General features: G+C 46.3%; 1 protein-coding gene and 1 long non-coding RNA gene across 5 annotated transcripts in view; one reads left to right on the top strand and one right to left on the bottom strand.

The window, feature by feature from the left end:
- The window catches only part of LOC144306627 (uncharacterized), a 201,647-nt gene that overhangs the window by 9,440 nt on the left and 174,275 nt on the right, over nt 1–17,932 (top strand). Inside the window, exons 2-3 of one of the 3 annotated variants that reach the window (XR_013373723.1) lie at nt 9,834–9,943; nt 16,125–16,336. The exons of 1 other annotated variant lie outside the window; for it this stretch is intronic. This is a non-coding gene — a long non-coding RNA (uncharacterized LOC144306627). The remainder of the gene's footprint in view (nt 1–9,833; nt 9,944–16,124; nt 16,337–17,932) is intronic. One more of the 3 variants, XR_013373722.1, reaches the window with a different exon arrangement.
- Nucleotides 644–13,835, bottom strand: ZNF311 (zinc finger protein 311). Of its 2 annotated transcripts, XM_077886069.1 has the most exons (7): nt 13,410–13,831; nt 12,514–12,769; nt 12,125–12,197; nt 9,065–9,243; nt 8,794–8,953; nt 8,377–8,469; nt 644–6,016 (listed from the first exon to the last, which is right to left on the bottom strand). In XM_077886069.1, exons 2-7 carry the CDS (start codon nt 12,520–12,522, stop codon nt 4,491–4,493), a joined length of 2,040 nt encoding a protein of 679 aa, XP_077742195.1. In that variant the 5' UTR covers nt 12,523–12,769; nt 13,410–13,831; the 3' UTR covers nt 644–4,490. The 2 variants fall into 2 exon arrangements, with proteins under 2 accessions (XP_077742195.1, XP_077742196.1); XM_077886070.1 differs by lacking the exon at nt 9,065–9,243 and having other exon boundaries at nt 13,410–13,835.

The following is a 17,932-nucleotide window of genomic DNA, read 5'->3' as shown; positions in this document are numbered from 1 at the left end:
AGTCAAACCATATTAAATTGCCACTATTTAACCTTTATTTATTTTTTATTCAACCTTTAGATATGGCAATTGATATGACTCAAAGTAAAATATTTATTTATTTATTTATTTATTTATTTATTTATTTATTTATTTATAGCATGGATGGGGAGGGAGGGGCGAGGCAGAGGGTGAGAGACTTAGTCAGATTCCATGCTTAGTGCAGTACCTGACCTGTGAATCAATCATCAATCTCTCAACTCTGAGATCAGGACCTGAGCCAAAGTTGAGTCTGATGCTTAACCAACTGAGCCAGCCAGGCACCCCCAACCTAAAATATTTTTAAAAAATTTTTATTTATGATAGTCACACACAAAGAGAGAGGGAGAGAGAGAGAGGCAGAGACACAGGCAGAGGGAGAAGTAGGCTCCATGCACCAGGAGCCCAACATGGGATTCGATCCCAGGTCTCCAGGATCGCGCCCTGGGCCAAAGGCAGGCGCTAAACCGCTGCGCCACCCAGGGATCCCAACCTAAAATATTTTAGATGACAATTATTTGCCAAGTGTATGTGTTCAAAATATTTTTTCCAGTCATGAGAAAATTCTATTTTCCGTTTTCTTATGGTGAATTTGATAAAAGAAACTCACTTGAATTTAGTTGAATTTATAAAAAATTTTTCTTTAATATTAACCTTTTTTTAAAATAAGATTTTACTTATTTATTCATGGCAGACAGAGAGAGAGGGTGGCAGAGACACAGGCAGAGGGAGAAGCAGGCTCCATACTAGGAGCCTGATGTGGGACTCGATCCCAGAACTCCAGGATCATGCCCTGAGTGGAAGGCAGACACTCAGCTGCTGAGCCACCCAGGTGTCCCTTTTTTGTTTTAGAAATTCTTTCTTGACCTGGGGGCACAAATATCAAATAAAATTTAAAAGGATAATAGTTTGCCTTTCCTAAGTCTTGGCTAAGAATTTTATTGCAATATAAATTTTAGAATTAATATGTCATTTTCCACAAAAATGCACTCTCGGCATTTTTATTGATCAATTTTAGGAAGAACTGATGTCTTTCTAACACTGAGTCTTCCAGTGAATGAATAAATATAGTCTTGGTGAAGAACAGTCAAGTCAATCTTGAAGAAGTAAAAGAAATAAGCCTTACTCTACTAGATGAAAAGATATTTTAAACCTATGGTAATTAACCCATTTGGCGTTGGTGTAAGGACAGACTGTAGACCAGTGGGACAGAAGGAAATGCCAAGACTTCTAGACACCACCTCACAAACCCATCTTCCAAGTGACCACTATCTTCCCGGAAACTGCTCTGATCCTGCCAGCTGACTTAGTCCTGCAGTAAGAAACCCCAGGATTACGGGCTTGAACTCCAGGAATCTTCTGATATTTCCCGAACATTTTAAAATAAACTGAGAAAGCACTAAAGAAATTTCAGGTATTTTGCCTTGGGAAAAAAGAAGTGTTTGTCTTGAAAGTTTTGAAAGACTGCCTTTTGAACAGTGGGTTAATCTCGCTCTGTAATGATCACAGAACATTGCACCCACATGTAGAAGCTACAGAAAGACATTTCTCTTCACATGGGGTTCAAAATCTGAAACCTGTGTCTTGTTCCCCTTTTTAAACCTGAGTGAAGTGGGCATTCTCTACTTCCTTTGTGATGGTAAAGTGAAAATAATCTCATTGTATCAATGTTCAGGTTGAAACTTTTCTCAGATTTTGCACTAAGGTAATTAGGTTAAAAAAGTGTGTTGCCTGGTGAGTTTCTATGTAAATTAATAAATAAATCAACTCTAGTTTTGATAACTCTTCAGTATTAGTTACGGGAATCTTAGGGTTTTAAGAAATACTAATATGTTTTGTTATTAACTATGCATCTCATCTTTGAATTCCTTCTACAGTATTCCTGTCAAATTTACTACCTTACAGCAGACTCTACTCTGGTTTAGGACCTCTTAAATGCACAGACTTTTCTCATAGGTAAAATACCTGAACTTCCTTCAATGTTTCCTCACAACATTCATTTTATCATTTTTTATTTAAAGTTTAGTTAATTAACATATAGTATAATACTGGTTTCAGGGGTAGAATTTAGTGATCCATCACTTAACATACAATACCCAGTGCTCATCACAACAGGTGCCTCCTTAATGTCCATCTGCCCACAGCCCATCCTTCTTCACCCACCTCCCTTCATCAACTGTCAGTTTGTTCTCTGTCACACAACACTCAGATGTTCAGGAAATGTCGGAAGATTTCTAGAGTTCAAGCCCGTAATGTGGTTTCTTACTACAGGACTGAGAGTCAGTTGGCAGTCTTTAGAGCAGTGTCAGAATGGGAGCAGTGTTCTAGGGAGGTGGTGGTCACATAGAAGATGTACAGGTGACGATGAGTCTGGAAAGCTCATGTCTGAGTTCAATACAGAGGACATTCAAGTTTCACACTGGAATGTTGGGCCTGCTACCCCCTCCAGTTAACTGGTGTCTGAGGATGTAAGCTCTCCAATCAACAACACAAACATCTACACTCAAGGATGGTCCAGAATCTAAACTGGAAGTGCCACCTTGCCAGATTCTGTGAAAACTACCTAGGGAAGTGATATGAGGGGCTAGACTGTTAGGCTCTCAAGCTGGGCAGAGGACATTGAGTCCAGAGTGCCAAAGCCCACCATAGCCTTTAGGTGAAACAGATGTTCTGAACATGTATGTACATTTTCTAAATGCTTATATGTGCTGTCATGAAATACAAACCCTCAGATTTTCTAGGAGAGCACGACAATATTCTGTCAAGCATAAAGTGCAACTACTGCTGTGTGCGTGGGTAGGCCAGAGGATGTCGCTGAAATGGTGACCACAAGGGGTCCTCAGCTTTGAAAATAATTGGAAAACCACTGCCAATTCTCCAGATATACCCTGAGCTCTGTCCTTATGTCATGTTTCTCACTGGAAAGCCACATACTCAGAATTTCATCCTCCACAGAGGCGATTTCATGGAGTTACGTCTTAAATGTTTTCATCTTGGCATTCACCAACAAACTCTGTAATAAATGGCCATATAAAAAACATGAAATTTCCTGTAGAAACTAAAGGAACAACGTTTTAATCTGCTTTTTTTTTTTTTTTAAATGAGAAACCATGTAATCTTTTCTGGAATTTGTTACTAGAAAATCCATCTCTTGGACACCTTGTTTTTCAGTATTAATGTGTAACCATTTCCCAAAAGGTTTTCTGTGAAACAGGAGCCCATGAAGATGCTTCAAACAGGACTGTGTTTGGTCAGTTACTCTAGGAAAGCAATGCTTTTTATTCCTGTTTTAAGATTGAGTTTACCATATTATAGACTCCGAGAAGTCTTTAAGGGAATTAAAAAAAACCCTAGGTAGCATTTCCTAAAGTCATTATTTTAAAAGCTTTAACTGGTGAAACACCTTTGAGAAATGTGGGATGACCCACTGCTCTTTTTTTTTTTTTTTTTTAAACCAGCTGAGGAATTTAGAACTAAATATAATTCTCAATTATGGTCATTATGTTAATCAGGTTGGCATATTTGCATCTCCTATATATATATTTTTTTTAACCGAGGGAGAGAATTTCCAGCAGACTCTGAGCTGAGTGGGGAGCTCAGTTTACGACCCCGAGACCATGATCTGAGCTGAAATCAGGAGTCCCATGCTTAACCAACTGAGCCACCGTAGGATTTTCCATTTAACAGCCTTATTGGCTGTGGGTATTTATTTTAATCGTCTGTGAAAAGGACTTGTAATATTTGAAAGAGGAAGGGTGTGTGTTAAGAGATGTTGAAAGACTTATAAAGAGATGCAAATTTCTAGTACATTTGAAAGAGCATTTCATATGTTTTGCAAATAAATACAGAAAATATTTATGAAATCAACATTTTGATCTATTTATAACAAAGTGAGATGGGCTTCATGCTCTTTCCCTATGTAAGCTGTTACTAGAGCAGCCTTAGCTGGATCCCACTTATCTGTAATTTCTAAATCTGCCCTGTCTTGCATTCCCTTCCCATCCTAATCTCAGCAATCTTGATTCCACATAGAAGAGGACCATTCAGACTTTAAGTTAAAAAGAGACAGAAAAACCTTGCTACAAATCATTAATATTTTATCAACTAAAACATGCTCCATGAAATGAGTTGTAGGCTAAGAGGTGTGGTGCAAAAGGGAGTGTGCAGCAGGCATCTGTGCAGAACTTACTAGTCAAGTGACCCTGCGTGGGTCTCATCTTTTCCTGCCTTAATGTCCTCATCCTCTAGGGATGTTATGGATTGAATGAGTTAAAATGGCAAAGCCCTTAGAAGGGCGGTTGGCACGTGGAAAACACTATTTAGCATTACTATTACCGATTGGCAAGGCCTGGGCAGTAGACGCACTCCTACAATGCCGACCAGGAAGGTCAGGCTCTAGGACCTCAGTCAGGGGTCAGGCATCAGGAAGAAGCGGGCAGGCTGGCTCCCCCGAGTGTCCGGTCAAACAGTAGCTACGAGGGGAGGCCTGTGCCACCGTCCTCCAGTCGGTGGGCTCTCTGTGCCCGGTGCCGCCTTCGCTTGTGTCCGGTGAGATTGGCACTGACCCTGAAGGCCTTCCCGCACTGCTCGCACTCGTAGGGCTTCTCGCCGGTGTGGACGCGCTGGTGCCCCAGCAGGGCCGCACGCTGGCGGAAGGCCCGGCCGCACTCCCGGCAGCCGTAGGGCTTCTCGCCGGTGTGGATGCGCGCGTGCTGCCTCAGGCCAGAGCGCTGCGGGAAGGCCCTGGCGCACACCTGGCAGGTGTACGGCCGCTCGCCAGTGTGGGTCCGCAGGTGGCTGGCCAGGTTGGACCGGCCACGGAAGGCTTTGCCGCACTGGGCGCAGGCGTACGGCCTCTCGCCGGTGTGCACCCTCTGGTGGACGGCCAGGCAGTGGCGGTCGCGGAAGGCCTTCCCGCAGTGCGCGCACGGGTAGGGCTGCTCCCCGGCGTGCGCCCTCTCGTGCGCCCGGCGCCGGCAGTCGTGGCGGAAGGACCTGCCGCACTCCCCGCACGCGTATGGCCTGTCCGAGGCGTGGCCCAGCCGGTGCCTGGCGAGCTCCGCCGGGCTGCCGAAGGCCTGTCCGCAGCGTGGGCACCGCCGGGCCTCCCCGTGCGCGTGCGTCCTGGCGTGCTTGCTGCGGTCGGAGCTGCGGCGGAAGGTCTGCCCGCACTGGCCGCACTCGTAGGGCCGTTCCCCAGTGTGCACCCTCCGGTGCTTGCTGAGGTCCGAGCTGCCGCGGAAGGCGCGCCCGCACTGCTCACAGCCGTACGGCCGCTCTCCGCTGTGCATCCTGGCATGCAGGGTGAGGCTGTGCTTGAGCTGGAAGGCCTTCCCGCACGTTGTGCACGCGTGTGGCCTCTCCCCGTTGTGCACCAGCTGGTGCAGGCTTAGCCGGCTCCTGGTCTCGAAGGCCTTCCCACAGACGCCGCAGCCGTGGGGCTTCTCCCCGCTGTGCACTCTTCTGTGTCGGCACAGTGCCGACCTGCTGTTGAAGGCCTTGTCACACTGGCCACAGTCGAAGGGTCTCTCCCCTGTGTGGATGATCCGGTGCACGGAGAGCTGCTTTCTGGTCCTGAACGCTTTCCTGCACTGGTTACACACGTAGGGCTTTTCTCCAGAATGCAGGCGCAGGTGCAGAATCAAGTCGGAGCGCCAGCTGAAGGTCCTGCCACACTCGGCACATCCGTGGGGTGTCCGCTCCGTAAGGACGCCCTCACGTGGGACATGTTTGGAGGATAGACTGGAGTTTTTTCTGAGGACCTTCTGGGTCTTTCCTCCCTCGCAGGCCACCTTGTCTTCTCCCAGTGTTTCCTTCCCCGGCGTGTCTCCCGGGTTCTTTAACTTGGCCTCCTGCACACAAGCCGCTCCAGCCTCAGGATCCCAGGATAGGACTTCCAGGAGAGGTCTGACTTGTACCCTGCAGACGTTCCCACTCTCCAAAACCTCCTGTTCCAAAATAGCCTTCTCATTCCCAGGCCGGGACTTGTCAGGTGATACTTCAATAAGGAAATAAAAACCTCAGATGTACAGAGGTGGGGAGCCACGGGAGACGGGACAGATGAGAGGGTGGAGCCGTTTGAACAGAAGATGACTTCCTGGGGTGGAAGAGCTGGTACCCTTATGGCTAAAGGCTGAGGCAGGCTCGTATCGGGAGAAATACTGAGACATTGCAGACTCCGTGCACTTTACAAAAATCTGTACAAACCTACTGGTTTCTGGAATCTCCTGGTGTAGTGAATGGCAAATCCACGCGCCTAGTCACCTCAGTGAGGAAACTGAGTCACATCCAACCCTTCTTTCCCTCAGATTTGCTCAGCTAACATTTTACAAATTCCACTTGTGATGTGCTGCAGAAGCTGTGGCCCCCAGGGGCCTGTCTGCTTTGCTCTGCAGTGTGACCTGCCTGCCTGGGTAGAGCACATCAGGTCTGGGCCACCCCTCACCCGAACCAAGCTAGACTCTCTTCCTGGGCTCTGACTGAGGCTCTGATAGCAGCTGGGTATTTAGCACTTCAGCTGGGGAGCCTGCACACCGCCCAGGGCAGGGAACATTCTGCCATCTGGACCGAGAAGCAGGGGACCTACAGAGAGCCAGAGGAGACAGTGGGGTGAAGGGCCTGCTGTGGTCCTGCTCCCAGGGTCCATGACACCCCCGAGTAATAAATCTATTCTTGCTGTTTTGCTTAAGTTAGCTTGAGTTAATTTCTACTGCTGGCAACCAGAGTTCAAATGACTCTTCTTCTTTTCTCAACTCTACCTCCTCCTCTGTATTTCTGCTGCGGCATTCTTGCTAACTGACACCCCAACCCCACCTGTCCTTTTATCTGCTTCCCCTCTAATCTGTGCTCCACTTTGCTTCCAGATTTCTCTATAAGTCAATTCTAATCCTGCCACTCCTCAGCTTACAATATCAGGGGCACTCCAGACAGAAAGGAGGTAAAGCATACAGGCAAGAGCCCCAGCTCTGGAGTGGGACCACCTGGACTGAAATCCTAGCTCTGACACCTATGCGCTGTGTAGCCCAGGAGGTGACTGCATCTCCCTCTGCCTCAGGGGGCTTGTCTATAAGATGGGAGCATTTAATAAGCTAATGTGCTTAAAGCACTTGCCACACAGACGTGAGTGCTTAATCAATGTCAACTTCTACTGTCAGAATAAAGTTCAAGGTCTGTAGTTTATAAAAACCCCTCTGAATAGTCACCTTGCCCCTGCTCCTGCACTCCCCATACCAGCTGCCTGGAGCCCTTGCTCTACTCACGCTGCTCAGAGTTCATGTTTTTTTCCCTCCTCAACATGTTGCCACGTGCACCTCCCTCTGCTCAGAATGCCTCTTCCCTCTTTCCACTACATGAACCCATGTATGCCACATGCCGTGGTTCATGCTCATTCCTTCCATAGTCATTTGGTGCCCAGGTCAGATTTAGATGCTTCTCTTCCACGTTTGTATATCCCGTATATCCCAGGTACACACCTGTAACTCTCACCTGTTCTGTGCTGTATCATCACTTACTTACCTGTCTTCCCTACTAGGCAGTGAATATTTGACACCATCTCTAGTACTTGTCTAGTGCCTGGTATACAATAATTGCCAATAAATGTTGGTTGGCTGGCAGGAGGGAGGAGAACCGAAGAACAGGTATTGTGATCAGGCAGTTGGGTTGGCCTAGGGATAAGGGGCACTTTTTTGAAGGGTCAGTAGAGAAAACAATTTGAATGAGGAGCTGGTAATGTTTCATGACTGACCAGGTAAGAGGGTCAGGGAGTGTGGAGAGGCAACATGAGAAAGAGGTAGACCAGATACAGAAACAGGGAGAGCTCAGTGGCGATGGGCTGTGAGGAGGGATGACTCTGCCTTCAGATATGTTGCTCTCCAGATGGCAAAGGGTTGTCCAGTCAACACCGGGAGTTAGAAGGCGTGCTGCCCAGAAAAGGGGAGAAGTGAGCACTGTCCATGTAGCTGGCACCTGCCTCAGAGCTAAGAGCTGAGGCCATGAGGGAAACAGAAAAATGTAAGGGTCAGAGGCCCGAGGCCCAATGTAGGGGAAGGTCCTGAACGCAAATTAGAGGCAGAAAATCAGCGTTCTCTGAGCATTGGAGTCACTGATACACAGAAGGGAGATGAATTCTCTGAGCCTTTTCTGAGGACCAAACTGCAAAAAGCCTATTAGAGGGGGTACAAAGGAGCAATTAGGTTATGATAGAAGAACTGCCCAAGTAGTTAGCTGCTGTTTATTTTCTCCTCTTTAGGGCTCCCGGGCTGGTGAGGACAAATAACCCAGCAGTAAGAACATTTCTCTGACAACCTGCCCTGAGGCCTAGTGGGGTGGTGGTGGTGCTGGAGCTTCTCCATCACTCACCTGGGAAGCAGCTCAGGAACCCCTGGTCCGGAAGGCAGGGCTCGGCCCCTTGCTCCAGCTGGGAAATCAGAGGAGGCTTAGGGAAAGCAGAACCTGGTGGTGAAGGAGTAGGAGTGCTCAGAGCATGTAACTGTCCTAAACGCCCAGCCTTGACCCCTCCGCTTACACAGAGAAACAGGAAAGAAATGGCCATCAGGGTAGAGAAAAGGGTTTGTTCAGGGGTCTGGTCATGGGTAACCATGTAGGGACATTCTCCAAGGAGTCCCCCTCAGATAGGCAGAGGAGATCCTAAGAACATTTCCCTGTTCTTGCAGTTATTTTGCTGTAGAACAGAGACCTCACACACATGGATGAACAAAACAAGTGAAAGAAAGCGGAGAGGGGAGAAGGCGAGGCCGAGCCCAGGGCTGTTCTTACCCACTGCCAACATGTTCCTATAGTTTTCCAGCATCACGTCTGTGTAGAGGAGCCTCTGCATGCGGTTCAGACACCGCCACTCTGGGCTGCTGAAGCGCACAGCCACGTCCTCGAAGGTCAGGGAGGTCAGCGGGTGCCGGGGCAGTGCAGCCGTGCAGTCCTGGGGGACACAGTAGAGACACGGAAGGCGATGACTGCGTGTGTACTGAGGCAAGGTTGAGAGTAGGTGCGGGTTCCTGGGGTGGAACCACAGGGGGCATCATGGGAGCACCTGATTTGGGAGGTGAGCAGGTAGCTGTGGCGGGGCTGTGTCTGCAGGGAGGGCGTGGGAGCCGCTGCTTCCCCAGGCCCAGCTCCTGGCTGTGGTCGCCCTGGGCTCCTCTCTCGGCCGGGTTCCGGCTCCCCAGCTTCCATCTCTGGCAGCAGCTGGATGCTGAGGGCTCGGCAGGGCTGAGGGAGACAGGTGGAGGGTGGGGTGGGCTGTCAGTGTGGCAGTGTTCATGCTTTCCTCTGCCTCCCCATTGTTTCTGCAGCTGGACACAGGCACTGGGTGCCCGCACCCACCACCAGGGTTTTCCCTGGTCTCTCCATCCCACGATGACCTCACCCTTTCTGGGCCCACATCACTGACTCTACCCTCTCTTCCAGTATTTGTTTTTTTTTTTTTTTTTAATTTTTATTTATTTATGATAGTTAGAGAGAGAGAGAGAGAGAGAGAGAGAGAGAGGCGCAGAGACACAGGCAGAGGGAGAAGCAGGCTCCATGCACCGGGAGCCCGACGTGGGATTCGATCCCGGGTCTCCAGGATCGCGCCCTGGGCCAAAGGCAGGCGCCAAACCGCTGCGCCACCCAGGGATCCCTCTTCCAGTATTTGGACGCTGAAGTCATTTCTTCCAGAAAGACTTAGGGTAGGGATGGGCAGGGGGCACAGAAATATCCAGGGACAGGCCTAGAGTTTATTCCTTTAGGTAACTGCAGGGCTGCCCTACCTCCAGTTAGTTTCTTGGAAAAAATAATTTCTTCTTCGTTCCTCTTATTAGAGAAATACTGCCTTCCCCCTGTGATTCTGTCTCTCCTGTTAATTCTGAGCATGAAGCCACCCTCCCCACCCGGCTGGAGGACAGCACACACAGCTTTTGCCATCGTCCAGGTAGTGTCCACACCGACTGGATGGGATGTAGGTCCACATGGCTAGTCCACAACTCAAATTCACTTCTGCTGGGCCAGCTCTACCTTTCTGTAGCTTCAGTGTTTGCAGCAACTAACCGTTCTAGAAAGTTCATCAACACATCCCCAATCTGAGTCTGAATGATTTCTCTCACAAAATATGGTGTGTGTGTGTGTGGGGGGGGGGTGCGTGCGAGGGGTGGGGGGGCATTAGTCATCAATTGGTAAGACCCTGGGATTAGCCGAGGCCTTTGTTCCACAAAGTCATTCCAATTTTACCATAAATTCAATTTAGGAGCAAACTGGTTTCTTCCCATGGTTCTTCTTTGGTTTAGGTTACTCTCGGTTCTTGACCAAGACCTGGGCTGTTAGTCCTCAGGCCCGTCTGTGCCTCCATGTCTCGCTCTATGAGCCCAGGCGCTCTGTAATTCTTTGTCACAAACAGTTCCACACCCAGGACACCTTGGTGGCTTAGCGGTTGGGCATCTGCCTTCAGCTCAAGGCATGATCCCGAAGTCCCGGGATTGAGTCTCACATCAGGCTCCCCGCAGGGAAGCCTCTCTCTTTCTCTCTCTCTCTCTCTGTGTCTCTCATGAATAAATAAATAAAATCTTAAAAAGCAAAACAGTCCCACACTCTCCTGGCCTGCACACAGCTCATAGCACATGCTAGCTCTGCTCTGCTCCTTGTGACATCAAAAATGTAAACCTCCCAACTGGAAGTTTTTTTTGTTTTTTTCTAATCCACATTTTATTATGAACATTTTCAAATATACAGAATAGCTGAAAGAATTGTTTAGTAAGCATCCACACACTTACCTTCATGTTTGTGATGTGCTCTCCCACTTACCTACCCAACTAACTAGCCCTCTATTAATCCACTGTACTTTTTGCTGCATTTAAAAATAATTAAAGACATGAGCATACTTCACCCCACAACACTCTATGGCACATATCATGGACTAAAATTCAATATTTGTTTACATTCTCATTTTTGAGGTAAAATTTACACACAGTAAAATTAGCAAGTCATAAGTAGATGAGTTTCGACAATGCATACCTGTATTTAACCCTATTTCCCCTCCAGATACATCCCAGTTGGATTTTTACTATACCTTCTTCACAGACTGGGTAAGTTTTATCAACTCACAATAGTTCTTTATTAAAAGTGTTCATTTTGTTAAACATTTTTTTTTGAATTGTGGCAAAAAATATGTAACAAGATTTACTGTCTTAACTATCTTTCTTCCTCCCTTCCTTCCTTTTCTTTCTCTCTCTCTCTTCTTTCTTTCTTCTTTTTTTCTCTTTCTTTTCTTTTCTTTCTTTTCTTTCTTTCTTTCTTTCTTTCTTTCTCTTTCTTTCTCTCTTTTTCTTTTCTTTTCTTTTCTTTCAGAAGGAGGATGGGGAGGGGCAGAGGGAGACAGGATTCCACAATACTGAGATCATGACTTGAGCCAAAATCAAGAGTTGGACACCTAACCTACTAAGCCACCCAGGCACTCCATCTTCTTAACCATTTCTAAGCATACAGTTCAACACTGTTAAAAATACAATGTTCAATGATGTGGATGGAGCTAGAGTATTATGCTGAGCAAAATAAGTCAGAGAAAGACAGTTATTATTGGTTCCATTCATATGTCCAATTTAAGAAACAAAGGTGAAATCAGAAAAGGAGATAAACCATAAGAGAATCTTAATTACAGGAAACATACTACGGGTTGCTAGAGAGGAGGGGGTGCGGGGACGGGTTAACTTGGGGATGGGCATGAAGGAAGGCACATGATGGGATGAGCACTGGGAGTTAGAGGCTACTGATGAATCACCGACTTCTGCACCTGAAACCAATACTGCATTGTATGCTAACTACCTAAAATTTAAATTAAAATTATAAGAAAAAAAATCCAATGTTATGTAATCTCCAGGATTTTTTCATCCTGCAAAACTGAAACTCTATACCCATTATACAACTTGCCATCTCTCCCTTTCTAATCCCTGGTCACTACAATGATTCTCAAGCTTTATTTTTTAGCTTCATATTTTGAAAAGTCTGTTTTTGCCTTCAATGAGCAGATTTCCATGCCCTGGAAGCATGTCCTCCCACTCCCCCATGTCCCAGCTCTGTGTTCAGCTGCCATCCTCCTGGCACAATAGCCTGTGAGCCTCACCTTTTTCCTGCAGGGGCTGGGCACCAGGGATCCACAGCAGCGCTGGTCCTGGATGCTCATGTGATGCTATCACCTATTGCAATGCACAGGAAAACTCAGGCGACGGAATGGAGGAAAATGAGCTCTAATCAACTGTAAAGTTTGGTCTATGGAAATCATCTCCCAGAAACACCAAGAGGAGAGAGAAAATCAGGGACTCAGTCCCTGATCCACCTTAAGCAAAACAGAAAAGTCTTCCCATTATTCTCTACAACTGGAAGGCTTTCATGGTTACCAGGCTGTCCAGGAAAAATATTTTGAAGCGGGAAACTTCTACCATTGCTCCCCCTGCTTTCCTTTTCTGTACTCAGTTCCTCCTCATGATATGTTGCAGACCCTCCTTTTCTTACCTGCTGCATCTTTTTACCCAGCTTTCTTTATGGTCTTCCACTGTGTCCAGATTCTTCCCAGCTGCTTGGGTCAAACTTCCAGAGTCAGTTCCGACTTTGCCCAGGCAACATGTTTTGAGGTGGCCTGGTGGATGCCAGCCAGAGGGCCCTTGCTGACCCACAGTGCAGCTGCTGTTGGCCTGATGTGTGACACAATGCCCTGGATTTGAGGCTCATCAGCAGCATTGGGCCAGCTGTGGTCTCACACCTTGTTTTCCTGAATATTCCATGAAAAGGAAAAGAGGAAAGTGATCAGAGCAAAAAGAAGGGATCTTTTTAAAGGATTGTCTATAGAAGAAGAGGGAGCACACAAAGACATGGAAAATGTCATGTATCTGGAGTACAACCTCCATAGCTACCACCCCGATCCAGGCCATCGCCACCCGCCTTGCTCTCCATGATTACTGACTGGTCTCCTTGCTTCTATCCTTCCCCTTTGCCTCTTCTCAATACAACAGAGTGGTGTGCTTAACACATAAGCTAGATGATTTCACGTCTACCTAAAACCTCCCAATCTCCAGTCTACACCGTGGTATGCAAAGCTGTTATACATGCGCACATCGCTTCTAACCACCTTCCTCATTTATTCAGAATAAGAGCTTAAGTCTTCAGGGGCATACAAGTCTAGAGGATGTGTGGATTCATATTCATGCCCCTTCTACTCTCCTCCTTCAACGGTCCTCAGTCACACAGACTTTCTCGTTCACCTCAGGGCCTTTGCACTGGTTGGCTGTCCCTTCCACCTCCAGGCAAATGATCTTGCTTCCAAGGGTTCGCCTGTACCCATCTTCCCAAGATCCACTCCAGGTGCCCTACCTGACTGCCGTCTACTCTCTCCTTCCACCCAGACGCCTTACCTGGCTTTCCCTTTCTTCTGGTTTTCAACAGCACTTGACCACTTTCCAACATGGCAAGTGACTCGGCACTACGGTCGGCCTCTTCAGGCTCCCTGCCGTGTGCCTGGCTGTGCTTCCAACACCTGCATCAGCGACCGCACCCGTGGCTCGATGAGAGAATACAGGCAGCGACGCTGGGGAGCAATAACTGGGGGCACAAAAAGGGTCATGGGCTGCTGGGCGCGAGAAGAGGGGAGGGAACCCGAACACCTGCGAGAAAGTTCCGTCTGAGCGGAGAGCCCGCCCTCCCGCTGGCGCCCCGGGGGCACTCGGGGAGCAGCCAGGAGCTCCCGGCGGACTGCCCGACCCACACCGGCTGGAGGCGGACCTTGCAGCCGTCGCCTCCCGGAACCGCCAGGAAACTGCACAGCTTTACTTCCGAGTCCCCCACCAGCCACTTCCGGCGACCTTCTAGGAAACGCCGCCGCCACTCGCTGGTCCCAACTTCCCTGGAGATTCGGCCGAGCCTCCTACCACGTGCACGTACCCCGCTTTCGCGAGAGTTCCTGCGGGCACGAGGGGTGCGGGGGTCGCAACGTGGGCACGTGGGCACGTGACCACGTGAGCACGTGACCACGTGAGCACAGACCCGTTGTGGTCCGGGCTCGGGTCCTCTCTGGAGTGCACGGGAGTTTTGTGAGATAAATCTGCGAAAAAGTCACTTTTAAATATGAGCCTGAAACACAAGATAAATAACGGACTGCACTTTTTCAAAAATCGAAAAATTCGTTATGAAAAATTTAAGCCTGTACAAAAGTTGGGAGAAGACTAATGAACCCAGGTGTACTCATCCCTCAAACTTAGTAATAAGATTCTGCCGCACCCACCCCCACCGTTTTTCTTGCTGAAATATTTGAAAAAGCAAAACCCGAACATTATTTCAATATTATGCTTTTCAGAATGTATTTCTTTCAAAATTTCACTTAGTCAACATACATGATTAGTTTTAGAAGTAGCCTTAATAATTTGTCGGTTGCTATAACACCCAGTGCTCATCCCATCATGTGCCCCCTTTAATGCCCGTTACCCAATTACCCCATCCCCCCACCCATCTCCCCTTCTGCAACTCTTTGTTTCCCAGAGTTAGGGAGTTTCTCATGGTTGGTCTTCCTCTCTGATTTTTCCCCATTTAGTTTCCCTCCTTTCCCTTGTGGTCCCTTTCACTATTTCTTAAATTCCACATATGAGTGAAACTATATGATGATTCCCCCCCCCCCCATTGGTTTATTTCACTCAGCATAACACCCTCCAGTTCCATCCATGTGTCAAAGTATATGGTAAGTTTATTCATCCTTACTGATGGCTGAGTAATATTCCATTGTATGTATACACCACATCTTTATCCATTTGTCTGTCGATGGACATCATGGCTCCTTCCACAGTCTGGCTATTGTGGACATTGCTGCTATGAACATTGGGGTGCAGGTGTCCCATTGTCTCAATACATCAGTATCTTTGGAGTAAATACCCAGGAGTGCAATTGCTGGTCATAGGGTAGTTCTATTTTTAACTTCAGAATACATATCTTAAGAATTAATGGACATTTAAAAAATATTTATTTATTCATGAGGGACACAGAGACAGAGGCAGAGAGAGAAGCAGGCTCCATGCAGGGAGCCCAACATGGGACTCGATCCCAGGTCTCCAGGATTACGCCCTGGGCCAAAGGTGGTGCTAAACTGCTGAGCCACCAGGGCTGTCCAGTTATGGACATTTAAAACAGAACCACAGTGCCATTATCCCACCTAAAAAATTTAAATGATTCCTGGTTACCATCTAGTACTGAGTTCTTACTAAACTTGCCTAAATAAATAAAACGTGCTGCTTTTTTGAATCAAGATCCAAGTCTACATACTTTTGGGTTATTTTAATTTTTTTAAAGATTTAGATCTATAATAGTTCCTCCTTCCGTGTCTCACTAACCCTCGTTCCCCCAATTAAATAAATTTGTCATTTGTCCCGAATTTTTGCATGCTGGTTTTATTTGTATTTTCATTTAATTCATTTCTCTAGCCTTGTATTTCCTGTTAACTAGATGCTAGCTCTAAGAATTTGATTTGAGTTTGATTTACCTTTATGGGTAAGAATTCTTAGGTGGTGCTCTTTTTGCTTTATATCAGGAGGCATATAATGTCTAACTATTCCACTCTCTATGATGCTAAGATTGATTTATAAGTGCAGCACTTGATAGGTGGATCTCTCCATGTAATGTTCCCCATCAAGCTTTCATTTGGTGCTTTCACCTACTGATCTTGACCTAAATCAACCATTTCATTAGGGTTTGCAAAATGGTGGTTTTTCTAACTTAACAATTTTTTCATGTTTATGAACAAGAATTTCTTTTAAAGAAGGATTTTCTCTCAACAACATATAAATTTAGGGCTATTTGGTTATCCTGAAATGTAGTTCTTACAGGAAGGACAATGTTTACTTTTCAGTTTAATTGCCAGTATTCAGAGCAATAGTTGTTTACCTTAGGTGCCATGACATGTTGGCCATTAATGAGCCCTGCCTTCTGGATTCATTCCTTGTGTAGCTCTCTTGCACATTGTACCAAAGCTGATGTGTGTCATCGGTCCAATATAGCAGAGATGATGTTATGTTATGTTACTTCTAATGTTAAGTTATAAAGGAGACTGTGGCTTCCAAATTTGCCTCTCTCTCCCTGCCTCTCAGATCACTCACTCTGAGGGAGGCCAGCTGTCCTATGGTGAGAAGTAGCCCATGTGGTGAGGAACTGAGGCCCCCTGCCAACAGCCAAGTGAGTGAGTTTAAAAGTGCATCCTCCAGCCCCCAGTCAAGCCTTCAGATGACCGCAGCACAGCTAACAGACCTCAAACTAACAGCTAAACTGTTCTCAGATTCCTGATCTGCAGAAACTGTATGAGGTAATAAGCATCTCATGTTTGATCCTAAATTTGGGGGGTACTGTGTTATGCAGCAATTGATAATTTTTTTTTTGGTTTGTTTTATTTTTTTGAATCTCATTACAGACTTGTGGAAATTTATAGGTATGTATGTATGTATGTATGTGTTTTTTAAAGATTTTATTTATTCATGAGAGACACACAGAGAGAGGCAGAGACATAGGCAGAGAGAGAAGCAGGCTCCCCATGGGGAGCCTGATGTGGGGGACTTGATTCCAGGACCCTGGGATCATGCCCTGAGCCAAAGGCAGACGCTCAACCACTGAACTACCCAGATGCACTGAAGACAAACAGTTCTAAGGACAAAACAGTCATAAACCAAGAAAAGAACAATTTTAATATTGAGACTTGGGACTTGCTAATGGGAATTTTGTGATGCTAGGTCTCTTAACCCAGGTGCCACTATTTATTTAAAAAAATATTTCTTTATTTGAGAGAGAGAGAGCGATCATGTGCATAAGCAGGGACAAGGGGTAGAGTGAGAGGAAGAGAGAGAATCCTCAAGCTGACTCCCTGCTGAACACAGAGCCAAATGCAGGGCTCCATCTCAGGACCCTGAGATCATGAGCTGAGCTGAAATCAAGAGTCAGCCACTTAACCAACTGAGCCACCCAGATGCCCCTACATACTCATAGATTTTTAAAAAACATTCAAGGAGTATTAACCAATTGTAGTTATTATTTTTGATGTCCAATGATTCTGTCTTTGGCAGGTGGGAGTGCCTTTATTTTGACTCCTCTGTCCTTTTCATCTAACTCTGAAAGTCTTGGATAGCTTTTTTTTTTTTAGCTGTTTTACTTTCTAGCAGGACAAGATATTTCAGGCTTATTTTGTATATTTCCTGCTCCATTTCTACAAGGCCTCAGGGATTTCTCCAAGAGTCTTGGTTCTTTTCAGTGGGGAGAATGACTGCATATCTTTGTGAATAATCACAATTATCTTCACCTAAAGCATATCAAAATTAAATCAAATTTACTTAATTATGGGGTTGAATTCAGGTTAACCCACTTGGTATCTGTGTGTGTGAGACCCTAACCAAGTTCTGTCTCCTGTCCCCAGTTTCCTTATCTGCCAAATGGATCCAGTATAAGTACCTGACTTTTGGAGTTGTTCTAAGGATTAACTCAGATAATATACTGAAGTAATTTAATACACTGCCTGGCCTCAAATTTTATGATTAGAGCAATAGAATTGCAAATCTGGATGGTACCATAGTGATCATTAGGTACAATTCCTTCATTTCATGCTTGAGAAGACAAAGGCCCAAAAGAGAAAAAATTTGCCTAAAACTACAAAGGAGAACAAAGAAAAGAAGAGAAACCAATGACTCCAGAGTCTTGGATCTTAAATCTGGGTTATTTTTTTTAAATTTAAAGTATGTATCTTTTTTTAATAATAAATTTATTTTTTATTGGTGTTCAATTTGCCAACATACAGAATAACACCCAGTGCTCATCCCGTCAAGTGCCCCCCTCAGTGCCCGTCACCCATTCACCCCACCCCCTGCCCTCCTCCCCTTCTACCACCCCTAGTTCTTTTCCCAGAGTTAGGAGTCTT

This window comes from Canis aureus, chromosome 37 (assembly GCF_053574225.1).
Source record: "Canis aureus isolate CA01 chromosome 37, VMU_Caureus_v.1.0, whole genome shotgun sequence".
In the NCBI taxonomy this organism is placed as follows: Eukaryota; Metazoa; Chordata; class Mammalia; order Carnivora; family Canidae; genus Canis; species Canis aureus.
The sequence above is the reverse complement of the archived record's forward strand: the minus strand, read 5'-3'. Positions and strand labels throughout refer to the sequence as shown.

Coding starts and splice junctions, on each gene's coding strand:
- ZNF311 (XM_077886069.1), bottom strand. Junction 8,954..9,064: donor CTGCTCACCTCCCAAATCAG/GTGCTCCCATGA, acceptor TGTGTCCCCCAG/GACTGCACGGCTGCACTGCC. Junction 6,017..8,376: donor GTTCCTGAGCTGCTTCCCAG/GTGAGTGATGGA, acceptor TCCTTATTGAAG/TATCACCTGACAAGTCCCGG.